The following is a 21240-nucleotide window of genomic DNA, read 5'->3' on the forward strand; positions in this document are numbered from 1 at the left end:
AACACAGTCTCAAGACGAGAAAGTAAGATGTCATGGTCAAGTGTCAAAAGCAGCACTGAGATCAAGAAGAATGAGTATAGAAAGAGAAACAGAATCAGATGTTATTAGAAGATCATTAGTGACTTTGATCAGGGCAGTTTATGTACTGTGAAGTTGACAGAAGCCAGATTGGAGGGGTTCAAATGGGTTATTTGCATGAGGTGGCTATGAAATGTGACACCACGTTCTAGAAAGGGTAAGTTGGAGATGGGGCGTAAATTGGTTAGATTGTCGAAAGCCATGTTAGGCTTTATTTGCACGGGGGTAATGGCAGCAGTTTTGAGGACTGCTGGTACAACGCCAGTGCTCAAGGATTCATTTATAATATTGAGAACAATGGGACAGAGAGAAGAGAAACAGGACTGAAATAAAGTGGTGGGAATGGGATCTAAAATAGACGTGGTGGGTTTCATGTGTGTAACTAGTTTATTGAGGGATGCTGAGTCAAGAAGAGAGAAGTTTTGAGAGAAGGGAGCCAGAAAAGTTGGATAAGGAGGGAGGAGGTATGGAAATGATATGCATAGTGGAGAGAATGTGATGCCGGATGTTGTCGATTTTGGAGGTAAAGAAATCTAAGAATGTGTTGCAAAGTTGCAATCAGGCAGGTAATGTGGTGGGGAAGTTTGGCTTTAGCAAACTGTTGATGGTGGAGAAAAGATGTCTGCGGTTGTTATGGTAATTTTCAATGATGTGAGAGAAGTAGGTTGATCTAGCAGATTCTATTTTAACCTTATATTCAGACAAGTAATCTCTCCAAGCCTGATAATGTACATTTAGGCCAGAAAGATGCCACCTACACTCAATTTTGCGGGAGACTGCCTTCACAGATCGCAGATGGTCATTGTACCAGGGGGCAGGACAAGAGTAGGAGATGGATCGAGTTATTAGAGGAGCAAAGATGTTAAGGGTAGATAAAAGAGCACTGTCAAGTAACTGTATTTTGTCCTCTAGAGGGTCAGAGGAAGAGAAACAAGATAAGGAGAATACAAACAGAATTTGCAAACCTTGGCTGATCAATTGATCGACATTTGCAGACTTTTACAGAGCGTGAGGGGGAATTGTTAGTAACAGGTAATTCCAGATTGACGAGAATAGCTAAACAGTCAGAGAGGCCTAGATCAAGGGAAGAGCAGTGATATACAAAAGAGTCGTTTGCAATGATTAAATCTAGGGTTTGTCCTTTGTTATGTGTAGGGGTACAAACAAACTGAGTAAGATCAAAACATCCCAATAGAGAAAGGAAGTCTTTAGCCAGACTGGATGACATTGAGTCAATGTGTATATTAAAGTCCCGTAGAATATGGATCCTTTTAAACTTAAAGCATAAAAATGAGAGTAAATCAGCAAACTCACCTAAAAAGGCTTCGCTGGGTTTGGGTAAACTGCCACATAAGCTGTGGCAATGATAGTAGATTGCGGGATAGAGACATTTAAAACAAGGCACTCAAAAGAAGAGGGAGAAGGTATAGTAATGGGACTTAAATTGTAAAAAAGGTTGTTAATAACAATGATGCCCCTGCCTCTGCCTGAGAGACGCAAAAGGTCAAACAAACCATACCCAGGAGGGACTAGCTGGTTAAACAGCAGCCCATCGTTTTGTCTGTGCCAGGTTTCAGTTAAGCACAGAAAGTCTACTTTTTTTTTCTTTGATAATGTCACATAAAAGACGAGCCTTGTTGTTTATGGAGCGGGTGTTGAGTAGCGCTGATCTGGCCAGTCTTGGGGATGCAGGGGGAAGCGGAGTGTGCTCCAGGAGCGGTAGTGAGAGGATTCTTTCGGCTCCGGTACGGGATGGACTTACAGTCTTGTGCCGAAAATCAGGGATAGAGACTCCGCTTGCAGACGACAATGCAATGGTGCCCTGTGCTGCGATGGAAGTAGCGTCTCAGTCGTAAAATCCCAGTAATAGGGCAATAATCAAATGTGATTTACGTAAGTGTTAATCAGATTTAGGAATCCCAGAATCCTGTATGCAACAGTTCCATACAATCCTAGTGGCTTTCAGGTCATTTTAACAGTAGGGACTCCCAGTGACAATACAAAAGCAACACAGCCCGGATTTGAACCAGTCAGCCTTGATCATCATTTGTAGTATTGTACCACAATCCCATAGGTTAGAAAGGGACACTTTGTAAATGGGTCTTTGAAAGATATATGCTACTACATCTCAGAATATTCATGTCAGAGCTTGATCAGAGAAAATGAGAAATATTATCCTCCCCAGCAGCAACCCCTCTCTATGACAACAAAATGCAATTACAGTATCAGATTCTACATTTTGAACAGGCAAAGAGGCATCAGACTCAGGAACCAGATGTTGCAATGGGTTGGCTCCGGCTTAAGAAAGCTGATTTAAACACGCTTTTGTCCTCAGGCTGACATCAAATGAGCGTCCTAAACAAGAACAAATTCTCACAAACATAGATAAGATGCTTGTTGTAAAAAAAAGTGGCTACTCCAGGGAAACTACTAGAACGTTAGACCAGTGTACAAGAAACCATTTATAAGCTGTTGAACAGAATGTTTTGATCATTGTACAGGATAAATGTCAATGCTGGGTTTAAAAATGAAATCCCCTAATTATTACTTGAATTCTCTAGCTTCACTAACTTTGAACTCAGGGTCCTTCTCCACAGTACTTTTCCCTTCATAAGAACGTGCTCAAACGTCCTTGTCAGTTAGTTCCCCCACACAGTCATAAGCATTAAGTACCATTTAAGATAATTAAATATTGTAAATCCAAGGGGATTTTTAGTTTCCCTCAGATTCCCTCTCCGCTATCTGCACCAGAGTGAAATTACTAAGCAAAAAAGGAGTTAACATGCGAGCTACAGTACACATATGCAGCATGGCTTGGAACAGGCTAAAGGGAGAAATATGATCATCCCTTGTCTTGCCTGTGGACAGACCTCCAGTTTCAATAGAAAAGCATGAAGATTTATGATGGCCACTCATCGTGCTTGCTTCCTATAAGCGTGGAGTTGATATATAGCTGACGCCCGACTACGCTGGCACTCTGCTCCAGCCTTGCACCACTCTTATGCACTTCGGAACTGAGAGTGCCAAAACAAATACCAGCATGTAACAGCTACCCAGGCAGACCACTCTAATCCTTTATGACCAGGAAAGAATGAATAGGAACATTTACATGTATTCTCTTACCTAGCAGGAAAGATAAGGCACAAAATGTTACATTCAAGACTGTTTAAAGATCAACACAGAATTTAAAAGAAATATCAAAAAGGAATGCAGGAATAAAAACTGGAAAAAATAAAGGTAGGACAGCTTTAAAGGTATAGCGACCCCATATTTTAGAAGAATGCTTTAAAGCTGGTTTTAAATCTGTTTGTGTTCTTAATATTTGAAAAAAATGTACAATTATTCACGGCATAATAAGCACAACATTTTCTTGTGTTCATTTTAAGCCAAGCCCCATCCATAACTTCTGTAACCAAGACAGGTTATGTATGAAATGCAGAAACAAAAAACAGAACAACTGACAGGATTGTCAGATCTAGAAGTACATGGCATTGATGATAAACTACAAAAAACTATCACACTTTAAAATGTACAGGTGCAGCAGGGGTTTTCCTGCAACTGATTTCTGTTTCTCAATGATGCTGAATTTTGAAGATCAGAAAAAAAAATATTTCTAAAAGGAATAAAATTCTAAACAATGTTTGCAAACAATGTGTCAGACAACATTATATTGTCAATTTTCACGGAAAAGGGAAGAGACGCCCGCGTGTTTTTATTGGCCACAATGACCTCAGATGCGTCATAAACCGGATGTCTAAACCACCGAAGGTCAATAATCCTGAACCTATCAGATTTCCAAATATCAGCAAGATGAACATTTTCAGAATTATATAATTGGAGCTAAAATATGGCAGAATTTTAAACTATGACAGGTCAACAGAAAACGTTTCCAAATCACGTTTTGCGATGATGCTGGCAGCGCAATCTATGTTAATATCAAAATCTATTCTCTATCGGTATAAACGGTATAGCCAAATCCATATCGTGGCACATATTTCTATTGGTATACCTTCTATATATTTATATTATATATATATAACAGCCAGCAGCCATATCACTCTGAAACTCACAACTGGCAACCCACTGAAGCTAAGCAGGTGTGAGCCTGGTCAATACCTGGATGGGAGACCTCCTGGGAAAAACTAAGGTTACTGCTGGAAGAGATGTTAGTGGGGCCAGCAGGGGCCGCTCACCCTGTGGTCCATGTGTAGCCTAATGCCCCAGTATAGTGACTGGGACACTATACTGTAAACAGGCGCCATCCTTCGGATGAGATGTGAAACCAAGGTCCTGACTCTTTGTGGTCATTAAAAATCCCAGGGCATTTCTCGAAAAGAGTAGGGGTGAAACCCCGGCGTCCTGGCCAAATTTCCCATTGGCCCTTACCAACCATGGCTTCCTAATAATCCCCATCTATGAATTGGCTTCATTACTCTGCTCTCCTCCCCACTGATAGCTGATGTGTGGTGAGCGTTCTGGTGCACTATGGCTGCCGTCGCATTATCCAGGTGGATGCTGCACACTGGTGGTGGTGGAGGGGAGTCCCCATTACCTGTAAAGCGCTTTGAGTGGAGTGTCCAGAAAAGCGCTATATAAGTGTAAGCAATTATTATTATTATACTGGTTATACCACCCAATGCTCCCTCTTAGCTGTGAGCGTATATAGGAGTTTTGTAATTTTTAATTACAAAAAATGTAATTAAAAAAATTATAATAATAAAACAAACACGGTTGTCAATTGAAAAATGCTAAATTGACCACATGAGACTGACTGCGAGAGGCCAAACTTGGTTGTGTGCATTATTATTGCTACTCAATAATCAATATCTATGCTCTTATAGTCTCGTTCCTCACTGCTAGCTCGACACTCAGTCTTTATGACTGGGCTCGTTGAATTGCTGTCCCGGTCTTTTGGATCAATATGCTTCTATGAGAATGACTATGTTACCAAAAAATAATTTCAGGTTTACAGTTTTACATACACTCAATGTAGTGCTCACAAGTTTTTGTGACTGTGGCAAGACTTTGCACAACATTCAATTTTTGCGCACACAGGCCATTAAAAATTAGAGGGAACATTGCCACCCATCCCAAGTAATAAGTCATATCTGCTTTACAGATAGGAGAGGGCTCACTTCATCCACCAATGAAATATGGTACTATCTATACATCTCTTTGTCTTCAGGGAAATGTGTTAAATGAAGCAAATATTAATTGCCATATTTTCATACCATCAATCAAATTTTGATGATAAAAATATCTTATTGAGAATTCATCACAACAGTGACTCCATGCTCTCTGTATTTACAAAACTGCAGTACTTCAGCAAAACTTTAGTGATGTGAGGATATCCTGTTCGAATGCACATATAGGAGAGAACAGCCAATGAAGCAGGGTTTCTCTGAATGCCAGGCTTGTGCTGTATTCTGTTATTATTCTTCAATTCACACCAATGGATGGTGCTGGGTTCAGCTGAATGATCCACTCCACTGCAGTGGGAGTGAATTTCAAGAGTTGATTACTTAGTAGAGATTGGGGGATATGAGAAACGCTTCCAAATTTACTCTCCTCTACCTGTTGAATAAAAAGTAACACCGGGAAAAAAGTATTTCTAAAGCATCATTCTCTGAGTGCCCTTAGATCGTAATATGATAGAGATGAAATTGAACATAGTAACAAACAATCTGCACATAGCACTTAACACAATGACATATCACACAGTATTAGAGTACACAAAGACATAGATGCTCTCTCCAGAAGATTAAGAAAGGAAAACGGGCATGCACAGACAAATTCCCAAACTAAACAAGGGTCTTCTCTTTGTGAATGCAAAGTCACAAGTAATTAAAATAATTACGAAAATTAATGCTTTCGGCACGTTTAACATTTATTCTAAAAGTGCGAGAGACCTTTTAGAGAGACTCCCTTTGACACTGAGAAGTTCTTAGCACACGTTTGTAAAAGGATTTATGTGTGAGTGTGTGTCAGCATGGAGGGGGGTGTGCGTGCGAGCGAGCGGGATAGGAGAAACGGATTTACGTTTAGAAAGAATTGTGCATTCCAGCGTTTTCAAGACATATGCTGCTACTGTGTAACTAAAGCAACCTTCTTAAATGTGTCACAGGCTTACATTTTTGTCTTGCCTGCGCCAAAAAGGCCGGAAGAACGACATTTGTGCAGACTTGCAGGTAGGCAGCATTAGGAAATATTTTACCTGCTTCTGAAGGTCACTTTCACCAAAAACATTTTCATGTCCGATAACGACTGCTCACTTTTAATGTTTCAAATGCCATAGAACAAAGTATTTAATCTGACCGGATTAATGACATTCACCTATCAGAAATGCTTCAACTGTATTTGTTCCACTATTATATACTAAGGACAAATAAGTCAAGTATCTTAAGAAGAAGATCCTAAAGAAGAATAACACACATTGAGGATGTTTTCTGACTTCTCCCCTTTTTTGTTGGGTGTACAAAAACCTAGGTTCAAACCAGAAAAGCCAAATTTGGAACTTCAGCAACCCTCTGGGTACTAAACTTGTTTCAGGTGTGAAGACTTCTATGTTAAACCAACCTTTCAAAAATACAGGAATATCTTCATGCCTGCTTATCAGTTGCATGTTTTTATACTAATACCTGGTAACATTCCTGAATCCAAGCTGCAGTAGAAAACGTTTGTACCATTAAAGCTGTCCCACAATGACATTTTTTATGTTCCTGAATATACCTTTATAATGAGCTGGCTGTAATCAGTGATCACTGATTTCCTTTATAACTAAGAAAAAATAATTTGATATTTTTTGGTGAAACCTTAAGGGGCCTTAAGAGAAAATATATCTTTCTAATTTCCTTAGCAATGTTTTGCAATGCAATGCTCTATCTGTGGTGTGAAAGCTATTTCTTGAATGCCATATTGAAATTAAACTGCAGAAGTGAAAGTTTCTGCATATCTATGTAGATAAAACAATTGTCACACATGTGATCAGATTTTCCTTGGGGGTATACTGTGGGCGAATTGCCCATCTAATTCATTTAGTAGTTAGTGGGCAGTATGCCCACAGGGAAAATAAGAAACATAGAGGTAAATCAATTTCTAACCTTTCACTTCTTCTGCATTGACTGACTCCAAAGAGAATCATAAATCTTAAAGAGCAAACAGGGAGAACTTACCTCTGCACCTGAGTATTTCTTTGTCTGAATCACAAGGTCATTGAGACAGACATCCTCAGCAACTGGAATGTTGCTGAACTGAAGTTTCAGGATTTCTCTGCGTGTGGCTGCATCTGGCAAAGGTACATAGATGATGCGATCCAACCGCCCAGGTCTCATCAAGGCCTGCAGGTGAGGTGATGAAGGGTTCAATTGAGAAATAAAACACAAGGGTCTATGGAATCATATCTGGATCTCATTAAGATTCATTATTCAACCTTAATTACTGTAAAAGATCGGCAGGTAAGGTTCGATATTAAATTATATTAAAGCCTCTTTTTCCAGCAGGTAAGGAAAAACATACTGTGAACTCAGTAGTTCTACCCAGGTAAGACTCAATATTTAGCCATTGCTCTATGCATGATTGCAAGATAACTTAAATGTACCTGTCAACTAAAAAAATTGTGGGCACATCAACTTCTTTCTTTTGAGAATGATGTTTATCTTCAATACAACCCATAGTAATTTACGTGTTCTCAGGTATTTCACAAAGTGAGACACAAGGAATACACACATTCTTCTGTACAGCACAGAATATATTTGGGTATATTTGACAGCTAACAATGTTGGTTATTGACTCAGCACAGTGAAAGCTTTAAATTTCTAGCTGCATTCAAACTGGAATGGCAGGATTTTCTTTTTATCAAGTTATGCAGAACAACAAGCACATCATTTAGGAGCTTTTGACATCTGTAGGCAAAGACACAGAATTTTCACACATTCACAATCTTAAAAGGTGAATACTGCATTTAATAATAACCTCTGAGTCTCCCCTGTAATGTGGATTTTAAGATCACACAGTCTCTGACACTCCCATTCTGTATTGCATGTTTAAGGTGGATATGTGCTAAATGGAACTGTTCCACCTTCTCCTCAGGAAGTACCTCTGGCAGTACCTCTTTGAGAGAAAAGTAAAGCTCAGACATGAATGAATGAGGTATCTCCATGGATCAGTTGTAAGCCACAGAAATAAGGTGGAAGTTATTACTATAAGATAAGTGACGGATGTGGAATCGTGTTTCTGCGTTTCTTAAAGCGTGACATTGCAACAATCACGGTCAAGTTGTAAAAATGACAATACTGCTCTGGAATCAGCCAGGGGGACAGAGGCCATATGCATTCCCCATTCTCAAAGGAATTTCAAAGGTACTTCCTGACAGACAGAGAAGACTAAGGGGGGACCTGGTTCGAGTAATTAAAATCTTCAAAGGCATTCCAAAGTCAAACCAACAGACTTCTAATTCTGAAATTCTTCAGAATCATTGGTGAAAAACAGAGGACCAGAGGATGCAACTGGAATCTAGGGGAATGTGCCTTTAAAACTGAACACTGTGTAAAAAAGCCAAGGGGTACGTCAGAACAAGCTACCCAGCCATGCTGTCAAAATTTGGAAATGATTTTATAAATTAGCTGCTAATAACCAAATCAACTAGGTCCACTTAATTATTTTCTCTCATTTGTGAATTTCACTAACAGTGATTAGAGAATGGTGCAAGAAGTTTCCAGCTGACAATTACAGAATTAATAAGCTGTGATAGGACATTTGTAAGATTTTAATAGCCCATCCTATGAAAGAATCTAATTTTGAATTGGCTGTCCTTTGACTACTTCTTTGGATATCAGGATTTAAAACTACACTTAAATATCACAGGAGACTGAAGGTCACTGGAATAGGAGTGTCAATAATTTGGGTACTTCTTTTTGTGATTTACATTTGAATCAGGTCTTTTAGATACAACTGAATAAAATTACCTGTGTGTCACTGATTGATAGTTTTTTACAACTTGATGGAAAGGCAAGACAAAAAGGCACAAATCAGATATACTGTATAAAACTGCTTCTTAATTTAGATAGTAAAATCCATATGTGTATGAAAGTGTTAATGCAGCATTCAGATAAACAAAAAAAGATACAAACATTCACATATAATTTCAAAGAAACTAGAAAATCCATTCCTGGCTGTTTTGTTAACTTTTTCAGCTCTATTGGTGACTCTGTAGACACAGTGACCCTTGAAGGGTTTGTAGTGGTGTTACTGTTATTCAGTTCCGCTGAAAAATATCTCTTGAATCCCCATAACCCAACATTTTTTTCTATTGATTAGATTAACTTGTGTCCAAAACCTTGAAAAAGATCTGTATTACTCACACAAGCAATGACGAATTTAATAAACAACGTCTGATTGATGGTACTCTATCAACCGGATTTGTGAAAAACTGTCACTTGCCATAATATTCTATAGCATGCATATTTTTCACAATCCAATTTCATGCTACATGAAATCCATTCATTCATTAACAAAAAGGCATCTATTCCAGGTACGGACCATGGCAACTTGGAGCCTAGCCTGAAAGTATAGTGCACAAAGCAGGACTACACTCTGGCCTGGATGAAATGCCAGTCCACGACAGGGCACACAAACAAGCTCAAGGGAACACTAATTGTCAGCACGCCTTCGTCAGATGGTGGGGGTAGTGTAGCATAATGGGTAAGTATCTGGTCTCACAACAAGTGGGTTCAGGGTTGAAATTCCCTCACTCCTTTTGTACCTTGAGTGAAATATGTTACCCCAATTGCTCCAGTTCACCAAACTGCACAAATGAGCTGATGTGGCTTGCATATGGACATTACATAACCTTTATAAAATGGGATGAAACTGGAGCACCAGGAGAAAACCCCCAATAACAAGGGCAGTCCCAAACTTCACACAACGCTGTGAAACAGCATTACTAACTGCAGGCCACCTTGATTCCTCAAGACAAAAACTGTATGCAAAAACTGTTTGTTTTTCAGTATATGTTGGGTTTGCACAACCGAGATGAAAAAGCAGGACTTTAAATAAAAAAAATGGTTAGACTATAATGAAAAACAAATGAGTGGGACATGCTATTTCTGAGCTAGTTCCTGATTATTCAAAAATCATTGTTTTGCATATAGATTTTTCACACATTATACATGGAAAGAGTTTGTAGATGTGTGAAATAAAAAAACACTATTGGAAACTGAGAAATTATGGAATAAAGTTCTATCCCACAACAAGCATGTGTGTCATAAGTTCCAGATAAAAGCAGGAGATATTAACAAACCTTTTTCCAGTAACTCTGAAAACATTAATAGGACAGCAATAGTATTTTTGGTGTTTGTCAGCAAATAAAACAGGAGTCAGAATTGTGAATGTGGTCTTAACTAATCTTAACGAGCCTTGTTTGCTTTCTTCAACTTTTCATCCACCTCATTATCCATGACTTTAAGTTCAAAACAAGCAGCTGAAAATGACTGTACTTTTACAAGTCAACAACCTAATTACAGTTTCAGCTGAAAGTTATCAAAAAGTGGAATTATTTACACAGGTCTTTTCCATGCGGTATTACCATTAATTAAAAAAATGTCAGAAACAGACTTATTGTGTCGGAGAAAATGAGCTAGAAAGATTCCACGGAGCCCATTATTTTTACAGTCTTCTTCGAGAAATGTGATCAGGGTCACTTTAAAACAAAACCTTCTCAACATGGCGTTTGTATTACTTGAGTCTGAACAGCAACATCGGACTAGGGAAACTGACAAGAAATGCTCTTCGCCAACACATGTATAACAAAGCAGTGCATATAAAATGGATTAGACATCTTTTTTTTAGCATTATAATATCCAAAGGGGAATAAGCTTTATTTTCCTTGTAGTTGGTTACAGATATTATTCATTTTAGCTGTGAAGTGGAAGAATAACCCCAAATATAGCTTATTAAAGACAAATTTATAAATGATAAATTTAATTTAGAAGTTGGGAGGGATGATTTCTAATACAACACACTACAGAGCCTGGCATGACGTCAAAAATTTAAGGCAGGAAAAAAAACATTTTTGCAATTACTATTTTAAATTTTTGACAAACCTCTCTGCAGGCCCATTATAGTCTATCAGTCAGATACGTGCTTTCAAGAACGTTTTTGGAACCGTGACATGAACAGCTTCAACTGCATCTGAGCACACACACACACACCCTAAGACAGTGAACAACTGTAGAACTCATTTAACTGCCCAGGGGCAAAGAAAGCCTTTTCTTCCTCTCAGCAAAGTAGAGCTATCCATCACTTAACAGAGATACTTCCTGTTTTCAAGCAGTTCAGGAGGTAGGACTTCCAACCCAAATACTTGGCTTGGCAAGAAGTGCTTGTGTTGATGGACGCTTTTATAACTACTTCATTCCACCTGAAATCTCAGTCTGGTGGAGGAAGGGTAGAGTAACAAAACTGAAACAGCTGGAGGGAAGACGCCTGTGTTCTGACAGTTGTTACTACCTAACCTTCTGCTGACATATATCAAGTTTCACTGATGGAAAAAAAAAAGAAATAAATGAACCTCAGGCAGTAAACAGCAAAGGATTTTTTTTTCAACTAAACCAAGATTTAATCATTCTAAACTAAGAAATTAGATGAAACAAAACTGTACTACACAACCTTGTAATTGTGCCCATTACCCTTATAGAACAGTGTCACAGACATATTCATTTTTGAGTCTTACCCATCTTGGGTCATTATATGCATTCTAATATTTTATAAATCTAATGCAATTTGAACATATACATCCCATATTTTGAAAAAAATATACACATCAACATGGCTATACTTTTTTCATATATATATATACAATAGCACTGTGTAATTCAGATATGATCATATATTTGACTTGTTAGTTGCTATATTTTTAATTAATCAATTGTCTGCTGAACAATTTCCTGGACCTGTGGAATGCTGAAGGCTGGAGGGCAAAAAGGCAATTTGTTCAAACATAATCTAAGAAATTGCAACCAGTCCTCACATTGAAGTATTTTGTTTTCAATACTTTAGGTATGTATTTGATGATGCAAAAAAAAAGAAGACCAAATCAGTGGGAGTTTTTTTCCGTTAATATCAGCTAACAATAGTATTAGGTAAAAAAGTCATTCCACCCCACTGATGAGACCCATCCAGATTTGATGTATTAGAAAATCTCCCCCCACAACTGAAGGATATTAAACCAATATTTCTGTTTAACACAGATGGAAGCCTATCAGTGCGCCACTGCTCTTCACTGCACAAACATGATTATAAGGATTTGTAGTTGGGTTCTAAGGATTGCAATTATGTGTCCAGGTATATCAAATGAAGAAAAAGAAGAGGTAATGGGAAGAGTGAAAATGAAGTGGGAGTCTTCTCCAATGCCTGTTTTGCAATAGCATGGTCTCCTGTAAAAGGAAACTAAGTACACAAAGCATGAAATTAGCTGAGGTGACTTAACAATAACGTGTGATACAGCAACCTAACATGGGGGGAGGTCTCTGTGAGCTATCTTGAAAGCACCCCTTGCACCTATGAAGATTAATTTCTAACAATTACTGCCAAAATGGACTACAAGATAATAGCACTGTATATTTCAAAACTTCAGTTCTGAACATGCTCAAAGATGTGAATATGATTTGATGTTTTCCTTTTTGGATTGTTTTCTGCCCTGAATATTTTTTAAATACTCCTCTACAGATTTGCCTAAAGGGGCATTTGTTGAGTCTGTCCTGATATGATGGCATTTACTGTATGTGGTTTCCCAACCTGTCAGTCTGCAATCCACAGGGGCTTGAGACTTATTCTGAACATTTAGTGAGCTAAATCAGAAGAAAACAATCAAGAAACATGCTGTGAACTGTGTGAACAGCCCCAGCTCAGCTTGCTGAGTGTGTGTGGAGGATGCCTGGTGCCTGCCATTTCATTACTCCAGGGTTCCATCACAGAAAGCCCTGACACCCCACCCAAAATTGACAGCAGCTCTTACAACAACAGTGCAGTGCAGCAGTGATTATTACATTAGTCAGGCTTGCTTCCATTCCAGTAGGTAGGACTGACTTAAGAAGCCTCTCAGGATTCAGCTGCAGTACTCTTCCAGCCCAAGGCTGATTGGTCCTAATTACAACCAAAAGGGCAAGCTTAACAGTCTTGGTTCTTCACAAGGATTTTAAAAAGGTGTAATCATAATGCAATATCTATACAAAATTTGCTGTACACTGCAGGGGGAGTTTGTGTTTTCACAATTTAACTAAATAGTACACACCTAGTAATTAATTTCTTACATGATAATTATACATATGATCAATAAACACGTTTAAAGAATCTCAAAATATAGAATTTGAAGGTGTCAGGAAAGCTGAATTATCAACAGCCGAGACCTAAATGAACATACCCTTATAATCCAAATACCAAGCTCCTATATTTCAGAATCACACAACCATATAACAATCTTGAGTGAGGAAACACTAGTGAAACCTTTCCTCACACACTCAGAACCCACTACAGCTAATCCATCTGCCGCCACATTTCATAAAATGACTGACTTTCGGCTTTGAAATGAACTGGAACTGTGACCTGTTCCAACACTGCATCGCACATAAAGAGCTTGTTGGAAAATTCCATATATTATGCAGTCTTTGTAGTGAGAAAGAATGGGCTGTTTTGGGGAAATCCAAATCCTGAGTGCAGTTTCTCAGGTAACTGTGACTCCGAAAGACTGCAGTCCTTGCCACAAGCAAAACAAACACAACATAAACCCTACATTTCCAAAATTACGGAAAACTGAGCTACCGAGCATGAAGATAGATGTTCCTACTAATAAGGGATTGGGCTGCTTGGTGTTAATATTTAAATTGCTGTGATGCAGTGTTCAGCAGACATTTAAGCTCTTACTTATTAATATACAGAAATAATATTTATGCATACCTATTTGGCTCATTTAGGCCACAGTAAAGAAGTAAAAACATAGCACAGAATAAGAAATGTTTCCTGAAAATGATATACAGTTTTGGGAAGAATTCTTTGGGGCCAACAAGAAGTGAGATTTTTCTGTGTCTGGGTCTCATAATCCACCAGATTCCATTAGAGTAGAGCTGGTCTTTGTGAATCAAGCTTTCAGCTGGTGGAGTTTGTGTCTCAGGGACAAAAGAAATGTCAGGAATTTGAAACTTTGCCTCTCTTTCTCCATGCACACAGGAGATTCATTTAATACACTCCCTGAAACCCTTACAGTAACAGCTTTATTCCATGGGATAACACTGCCTCGTATTTCATTTAATGAGCGGAAGTCCAGTGACAACAAACAGACTTGATGTGGGGACTGAGGAGCTGGTGGAGGGAATGTTCCGTCACAGCTGTGCATAGTTAAGGGCTTTTCCTCCTTCATGTTGAGTAATCTGGGACTTGGCCTGCTGCCCACAGCACTCCTCACGATAACCAAATAAAAAAGCATTTGTACAAGTGCATAGAGACCAGCAGCACATACTGCAGGTCAGATGTCAACCGCGACCCTCCCCCCCCAACACTAATTACTCAACTGCCAATTGAGACAGCAAGAGGGCAACAAGCTTCCTGGTCAGATCTGTCAAGTTACAGAATCTGGCAGTGTGACAAGCTATTTTTCCCTTCTCTTCACACTATTCTCAACTCACTGCAAAACAAGTCCCTCTGACTAATTTCTAAACAACTTCCACTATGGAATGAATGATGCAAAGTCACTGCGAAAGTTACATTTCTAATGAAGAGCTGTGTCTACAGCTAAAGGCTAGACCCATTCAGGTTCAAAATGGACAGTCTTCACATGGTCATCCTGTTAGGTAACGTTCAGGGATATCAGAATACCCTCAAGCCAGACATTATTATGAATAAATGTTGCCAAACGGAACAACAACAAGAATAACAAGCTACATATCTATATACACAACTTAAAATTGTTGATTTGGAGAAGGGATAGAACTCTTTCTGACTGTGATAAGAATCTCAAAAAGAACAAATGAAAAATCATATTTCCATATATTTCACAATATATAATATAGTTATAGCTAGTTTCCTCACAGTCCAAAGACCTGCTGGTAAATAAATTGGCTTTGGGGAAAACTGGCCCCGGGGAAAGTATTTGCATGTATTATTTCTGCAGTGTTCCCTGTGATTAACTGGCCTCCTATCCATGGTGTATCCTGCCTTGCACCTATGAAGCGATTAGCAAATGGAATGATAAAATTGTTATGTATTTATATTGCCATGACAGTCATAAAGTTTTTTTTAAAGGGATTTTATTCAAATGGACATACTTTAAACATTTTAAACCCTGCTGAGGTTACTCTTAATGGCTTAGTTCTTTCATAGCTAGGAAATGCATAAATTGAATAAAATAATTATTTAAAAAATAATTACTCTAGTCAAAGATACCAGTATTTAGCAGGAAATAATACTTTGAAACAGAGATCACACAAGACTACAAAAGAGAAAAATTAATTAATGTTGTTTACACCGAGTCAACTAAGGAAAATATCTTTGTAGCTTTGTAGAAATTGTAGCTTTCTACAAAGCTAAATATTGTAGACATAATATATGTTTTGGGGATGAAAAATGTTAATTAAATATTCCCTATAGTATGACACTTAAAGTTTATTCGTGTTATATTGTTTAACCTAACCATCCAGGTTGTTGAAACCAATAGCCAGATGGAGGAACAGTACTCAAATATTTTGAGACCCAAAGGTGTCAGAACAAGGATGCAAAGTGAGTACACCACCACTGAATTCTACATCATGTGACCGGATATCACTGGAGACAACCAACCAGAGAGTCTGCAGGTCTTGTATTAATCTGATCAGCCATTTTGTGGTTTATGGAAAACAGTCATTCTCGCTTGTGAGGGAAGCCAGTGTTTAAGAACGGAACTTTATGGCTTTAGTTTTCACTTCTTGATTTGGGAGCTGTAGGCTGTGGGAGTAGGAAACAGACCGTCCAGCCAATACGCTGATTTATGTCAAGAAACGGCTGTTTCGATTAGCTACCTTCACACAGATCCGATGGACCACATGGCCTCCTCTCGTCTGTATCCCTTCTGTATATAACTGTATTGAAAGAGCTGCACTGCCTTGGAGGCCAGTGAAATGAGGTGTTACCCCAACCCCAGGCCTGTAAGGGTCACCTGAAGAACAAGCAGGGCAGTGAGAAGACTCCTCTACCCTCTGGCCCTACTGAGCTTCAATGAAGGAACATTCCCATCAGGGCTCTAACATGCAATCCAGCTTCCATTCCTTCCATTGCTTTTTTTTAAATTAGAAATGTCTCGATTTGGCTTTAGATTTCCCAAAACACAAACACAACCAAAGCCCTGTGCCCCCATTAAGTGACACTTGACCTCCTTCATGCAGCCCGAGGCAACAAACAACAAGAAGTGTGCCCCAGGCATTCTAAGAAACACCTGCATGCATGTTTAATTCTGCCATATTTAAAGAGGTAACAAGCTCATAAATATTTGCATTTTTGAGCAAAGCAGGAATCATTTATGATTTGCAGGAGCAGGGATAATTGCAAAGAAATTAAAAGAACCTGGATTTAAATGATACTTCTTAAAAGAGCAAATTTGGAAATGGTAAAAAAAAGCCGCAACAGAATTGGAGTAGTGATCTTTCAGTTCATGGTCGATGCTTAATGTTATGAAATAGTTTTACTTAACTGTCTGGGGGTATATCAATATTATTAATTAGGATTTATGCTTTTGCTATTGCTCATTTTTTGTGTATGAGCTGTAGTACAGAAATATTTTTGGACTTCCACAAGTAATTTGCTTAGCAAGCTTAATATTTGACTGCACAACACAATTTTTGTTTTTCCATTGAAAGTCTCCCTAGGAGTATTTTGCTCTTGTGTGCCCATATGTGTAGAGAGAGAAGAATTGTGATGTGGTGGGGGATGGTGTCAACTAAATTAAAAAATAATTAAAAAAATCAGTGGGATCTTGACGTACAGTGACAAATACACCTGCAGAACATTTTTAACAAAAACGTTTTTAACTTGCCAAACTGAAAACTGGGCAATTTCTTGCATCCTGTGTACTCAGAAAGACAGTATTAAAGGGGAACTGCAACACTATTTTTATATTTAGGGGTTTGAAAGAATCGGCATCGATGAGTGCATTTCAAACTACAATGAAAATAAAATGTATACATGTTAAACCTTCAACTTATATCACAAAATAGATTACATTTCCAGGTATGCAGCGTGCCATATTCTGCAATTCAGAGCGAGGTTACAGAACTTCCAGTGAGATGAAGCACCTCTATCACATAATAAAAAAGCAGGCTTGGGAATAAATCTCTTTTAATACAATAGAAGTATTGCTATCGGCTTTGAGAAAGTTTTGCCGACCAATACAACTTAATTATAACTCTGCATGTATATTGAAACATTTATGTGGTTAAATGTCTACAGCTCAACTATGTTCTTATTTGCTCATACATCACATTACATTAGTCACGGTAATGACTAGTGAGCGGGAAGGGCTGTTTCACGTTGCAATTCGCGCAAACTCTCGCTTTCGCCCCTGGCGAGACCAGGGGTTTGTGACAGCACGGCGATCATACAGGTCATTCACAAAGTTCACGAGTTTGTGCTTAATTCGGAACTGGTACAATTCTGCGATACCATAATTTATTTTGTTACCAAGATTTAATCACAGACTGTGAAATTGTGATTGCAGTTCCCCTTTAAGATCTCAAGACATACCGTAGCACAAAGACAAACATGCTGGATTTGCTAAACCCTTAAGAGCAAAGGAAGTGGTGATAAGAAAATACAAAATCAGGAAGACAAGGGTTTGAGGATTCCCAACGACTCTTTAACAGTTATAAATCTTGAACAGAAGTAATGGTATACGGGCTGTGAAAAATCCTTGGTTAATTCTTACTTTGATTGTTTCTCAAAAATACTCAACGACACACTGGTAGATTTTTGCAAAACTCTAAACTTAAAATTTTAAAATAAAAAAATACAGAATCTGAAAAGAAATGATGGGGCGGGGGGTCATTGACTTTGACTCTTAATCTCAAAAGGTAAAGTTTCTCGAGAATGATATCAGTTTGTTTTATGACTAGGTTGCATTTTTAGTGATGACCTCCTTTATGTAGTGAACCCATAGCTGTGGTTCCTAAAAGACTGCTGCAATACGAACAAGGAAGACTTGAGTAACAGCTTCCTTAAACTACTGAAATCGGATACTTTGGGACACAGCAGGGAGTGCAAAGAAAACAGGCCTTATCAGCATTACTCTCAAAACTCTACACCACACTAGTAACCTTCTGCCAGGCTAGACTTTTGCTCCTGGCAGAGTGGTGAAAGACACCTTCCAGGGATGCCTGTTCTTCAGGACAGCTTATCTCTGCTCACTTTTAGAGTGCTGATTGAAGACAGTGACTCACAAAAAGTCAAGGGAGGTGGCTATATCTACTTTCATTTCCGTGAAACCTAAACATTTTTTCTCCCACTCACCCCCTCAAAAACAGCTAAAATATTCAACCTTCAGTGTCTGAAAAAACAACAACATTCTTACATGCACATGTAAATGATATTGCAAAATAGTTTAATGCATTAAAAGGCTATCATACTGCCACAATCCATTAAATTTACTCTGCATGCAGCCAAGAGTCTGTTCCTTTTTTCTTTGCCTGATAATCCCATTTATCCGTCTTTTCCTCTTCGTCTAGCTGTGGAAACTCAGGCTGGCTAGGGGTCAGGAATGCTGAACAAGTGCACTAACAGTGCCACATCGAAAAAGAATGCAATAAGTCAAACCATATAGTGGGGTGAGAAGTCCTTCTCAACAGCCCTAAATAAAATTAGTTACTTGTCCTCCACATGCCATAGCAAAATAGCAATTAGTTCCATAGTGTTCAAACATCAGATAACTTGTACAAGTGAAAACCTGCATATAGTTTTTTATTCTAACTCAGCTCTGACAAGGTCACCCCCAACTCCTCCTCCACTGAGCTGGAGCTACTTTCTGTAATCAGACCCCTCACAGGCTATGACAAACCTGTTTTTGTCACAACAGAACACCCACTTGGTTTATTAGCCCACAATCTTAGAAAACACACCTCTATGGTTTCCCCCATAAGCTATTCCAGTATATCGGAACATACCCTTCACTGAAAACCACAGCACAATGCAAAGGCGTCTCTATGTTTAGAATCACCTATTCAATAAAAATGAACACTAATCCCTACCATCTGCACCCCCTGCTCCCCTCCCTCAACAGAAAAACTGCATCTCGGCTGAGTACATTTCACAAGCCCTAGTGAATACACCCCGTTGACAGCGCCAAGCCTTTTATACATCGAAAACATACAGTATTCCCTTTCAAAAATAAAAAAGATTATCATTACAGATCCAAAAGTTACAATTGGTTTCTCATCCTTTTAAGCCCTTTACAAAGAGCTCTATAATTAAGAAGGGAAATGATATGAAATACTTTTCCTTTCAGAACGGAGTGGGTTTATTTTGGATATGAGTGTGATACCTGACCCATTTAAATGGAAACCAGAGAATCTGTTAACACAAGGAATGCCCCAGATCCTGCCTTCTGACTGATATGGATATTTCAGTTCCTGTTCCAAAAATGTCTGGATATCAGTACAATTCCATATTTCTGGGTTATGTTTTGGCAACATTTTCTCCACAGACTGAAGGGTAGGAAAATTGAGTGTGTGTGTGAGTGTGCGTGTTGGCAGGGCACCCAAACACAGATGAACAGTTGTAAGATCTTCACAACTGATCTTCTCCTTCCTATTTAATTGATTTTTGGATTACTACATTAATCTGTGCTTACTATGTTGAAAGTAAAAGGATATATAATTAATCAAATGCTACAATGGACTGGCATCCCATCCAGGGTGTATCCTGCCTTGCAATCCTGAATTGAAGTGGTTAGAAACTGAATGGAGGGCTAATTAATAAAAGTGGACAGCAACATAGTGTCATGTTAAATCCTGCTGCCTCTGAGAATAATCCCAGAGTGGAGTTTCCATGTTCCCTGCATGCCGGTGTGGATTTTCACACCGGTTCTTCCAGTTTTCCTCCCTCCTTCTCAAACGGCCACCTGGCATCTCTAAATTGCCCCCAGGTGTGATGCTGTGTGTTTCCTTTTGATGGAAAGACATCCCACCCAGGGTGCACTCCCACCTTGTGCCCTATGACTGTATGATAGATGCGGGACTGACAGGACCCTCACCAGGAATAAGCATCTATCTGAGAGCAGATGGATAGAATAGCAAAATGACACACTGTCTCTGATGCCCAGAGGATAAGACTACCAATAAAAAGTCACTTGTTCATTAAAAAATACAAATTCCACAAAAATCAATTTTGATGTGGAAATTATAGTGTGCCATCACTATAACAAAAACTGGTATTTTCTGAAAACGCTGATCCCATTTGCTTTTAAATTTTTAAGATTACATTTTAGAAAATAAACAGTAAGACAAGAGAGGCATTCAAAACTAACAAATGCTACTGATCCAATAAACAGTTCTGGGTTTACATGCCTCTCAGTGCCTACCCATTTTCACCATTCACTTTATCCCGAAAGAGCCTCAGTGAGCAACAGCATGATCTGGCAGGCACAGGACACAGGCTGGAGTACATCTTAGACAGGACATTAGTCTCTCACACACACACAGAGGAGGCAATACAGCATTTTTTTGGACACATAGATGAGTAGAAAATACGGACTCTTTGCAGAAGGTGTCAAAGGCTGGAATTTCACCCAGAATCCGATCGCACAGACACATCACCGTGTCACCACTTAATATATATTTTTTATAAATATATATATATATTTCTTCATTTTCCTCACCCCTGAAGAAGGCTTCACAGCCAAAACTTTGTGTTTTCTCTCTTCTCTTTTCAGCACGGAATAAACCTATTACACTTTCCTTTGCAGACTACACATGCTGACGCAGCTACTCACCTGAAATATATATATATTATATATTTATAAATATAACATTAATAATATTATTTTTAACTACATTTAGACAGGGCTATATTGCTTACTGAAATCTAAATAAAAGAAGAATTACTTTGCGTACTTGGGAGACTTGTGAAGTCCTCAGTAATCTGAAGAAATTATTT

General features: G+C 38.6%; 1 protein-coding gene across 1 annotated transcript in view; it reads right to left on the bottom strand.

The window, feature by feature from the left end:
- Positions 1-21240, bottom strand: part of afg2a (AFG2 AAA ATPase homolog A) — a 150831-nt gene that overhangs the window by 28510 nt on the left and 101081 nt on the right. The window contains exon 15 of the mRNA XM_006629194.3: positions 7251-7415. Within this exon, the coding sequence (XP_006629257.2) occupies positions 7251-7415 (165 nt within the window). The remainder of the gene's footprint in view (positions 1-7250; positions 7416-21240) is intronic.

Source organism: Lepisosteus oculatus, chromosome 1, assembly GCF_040954835.1.
Source record: "Lepisosteus oculatus isolate fLepOcu1 chromosome 1, fLepOcu1.hap2, whole genome shotgun sequence".
In the NCBI taxonomy this organism is placed as follows: domain Eukaryota; kingdom Metazoa; phylum Chordata; class Actinopteri; order Semionotiformes; family Lepisosteidae; genus Lepisosteus; species Lepisosteus oculatus.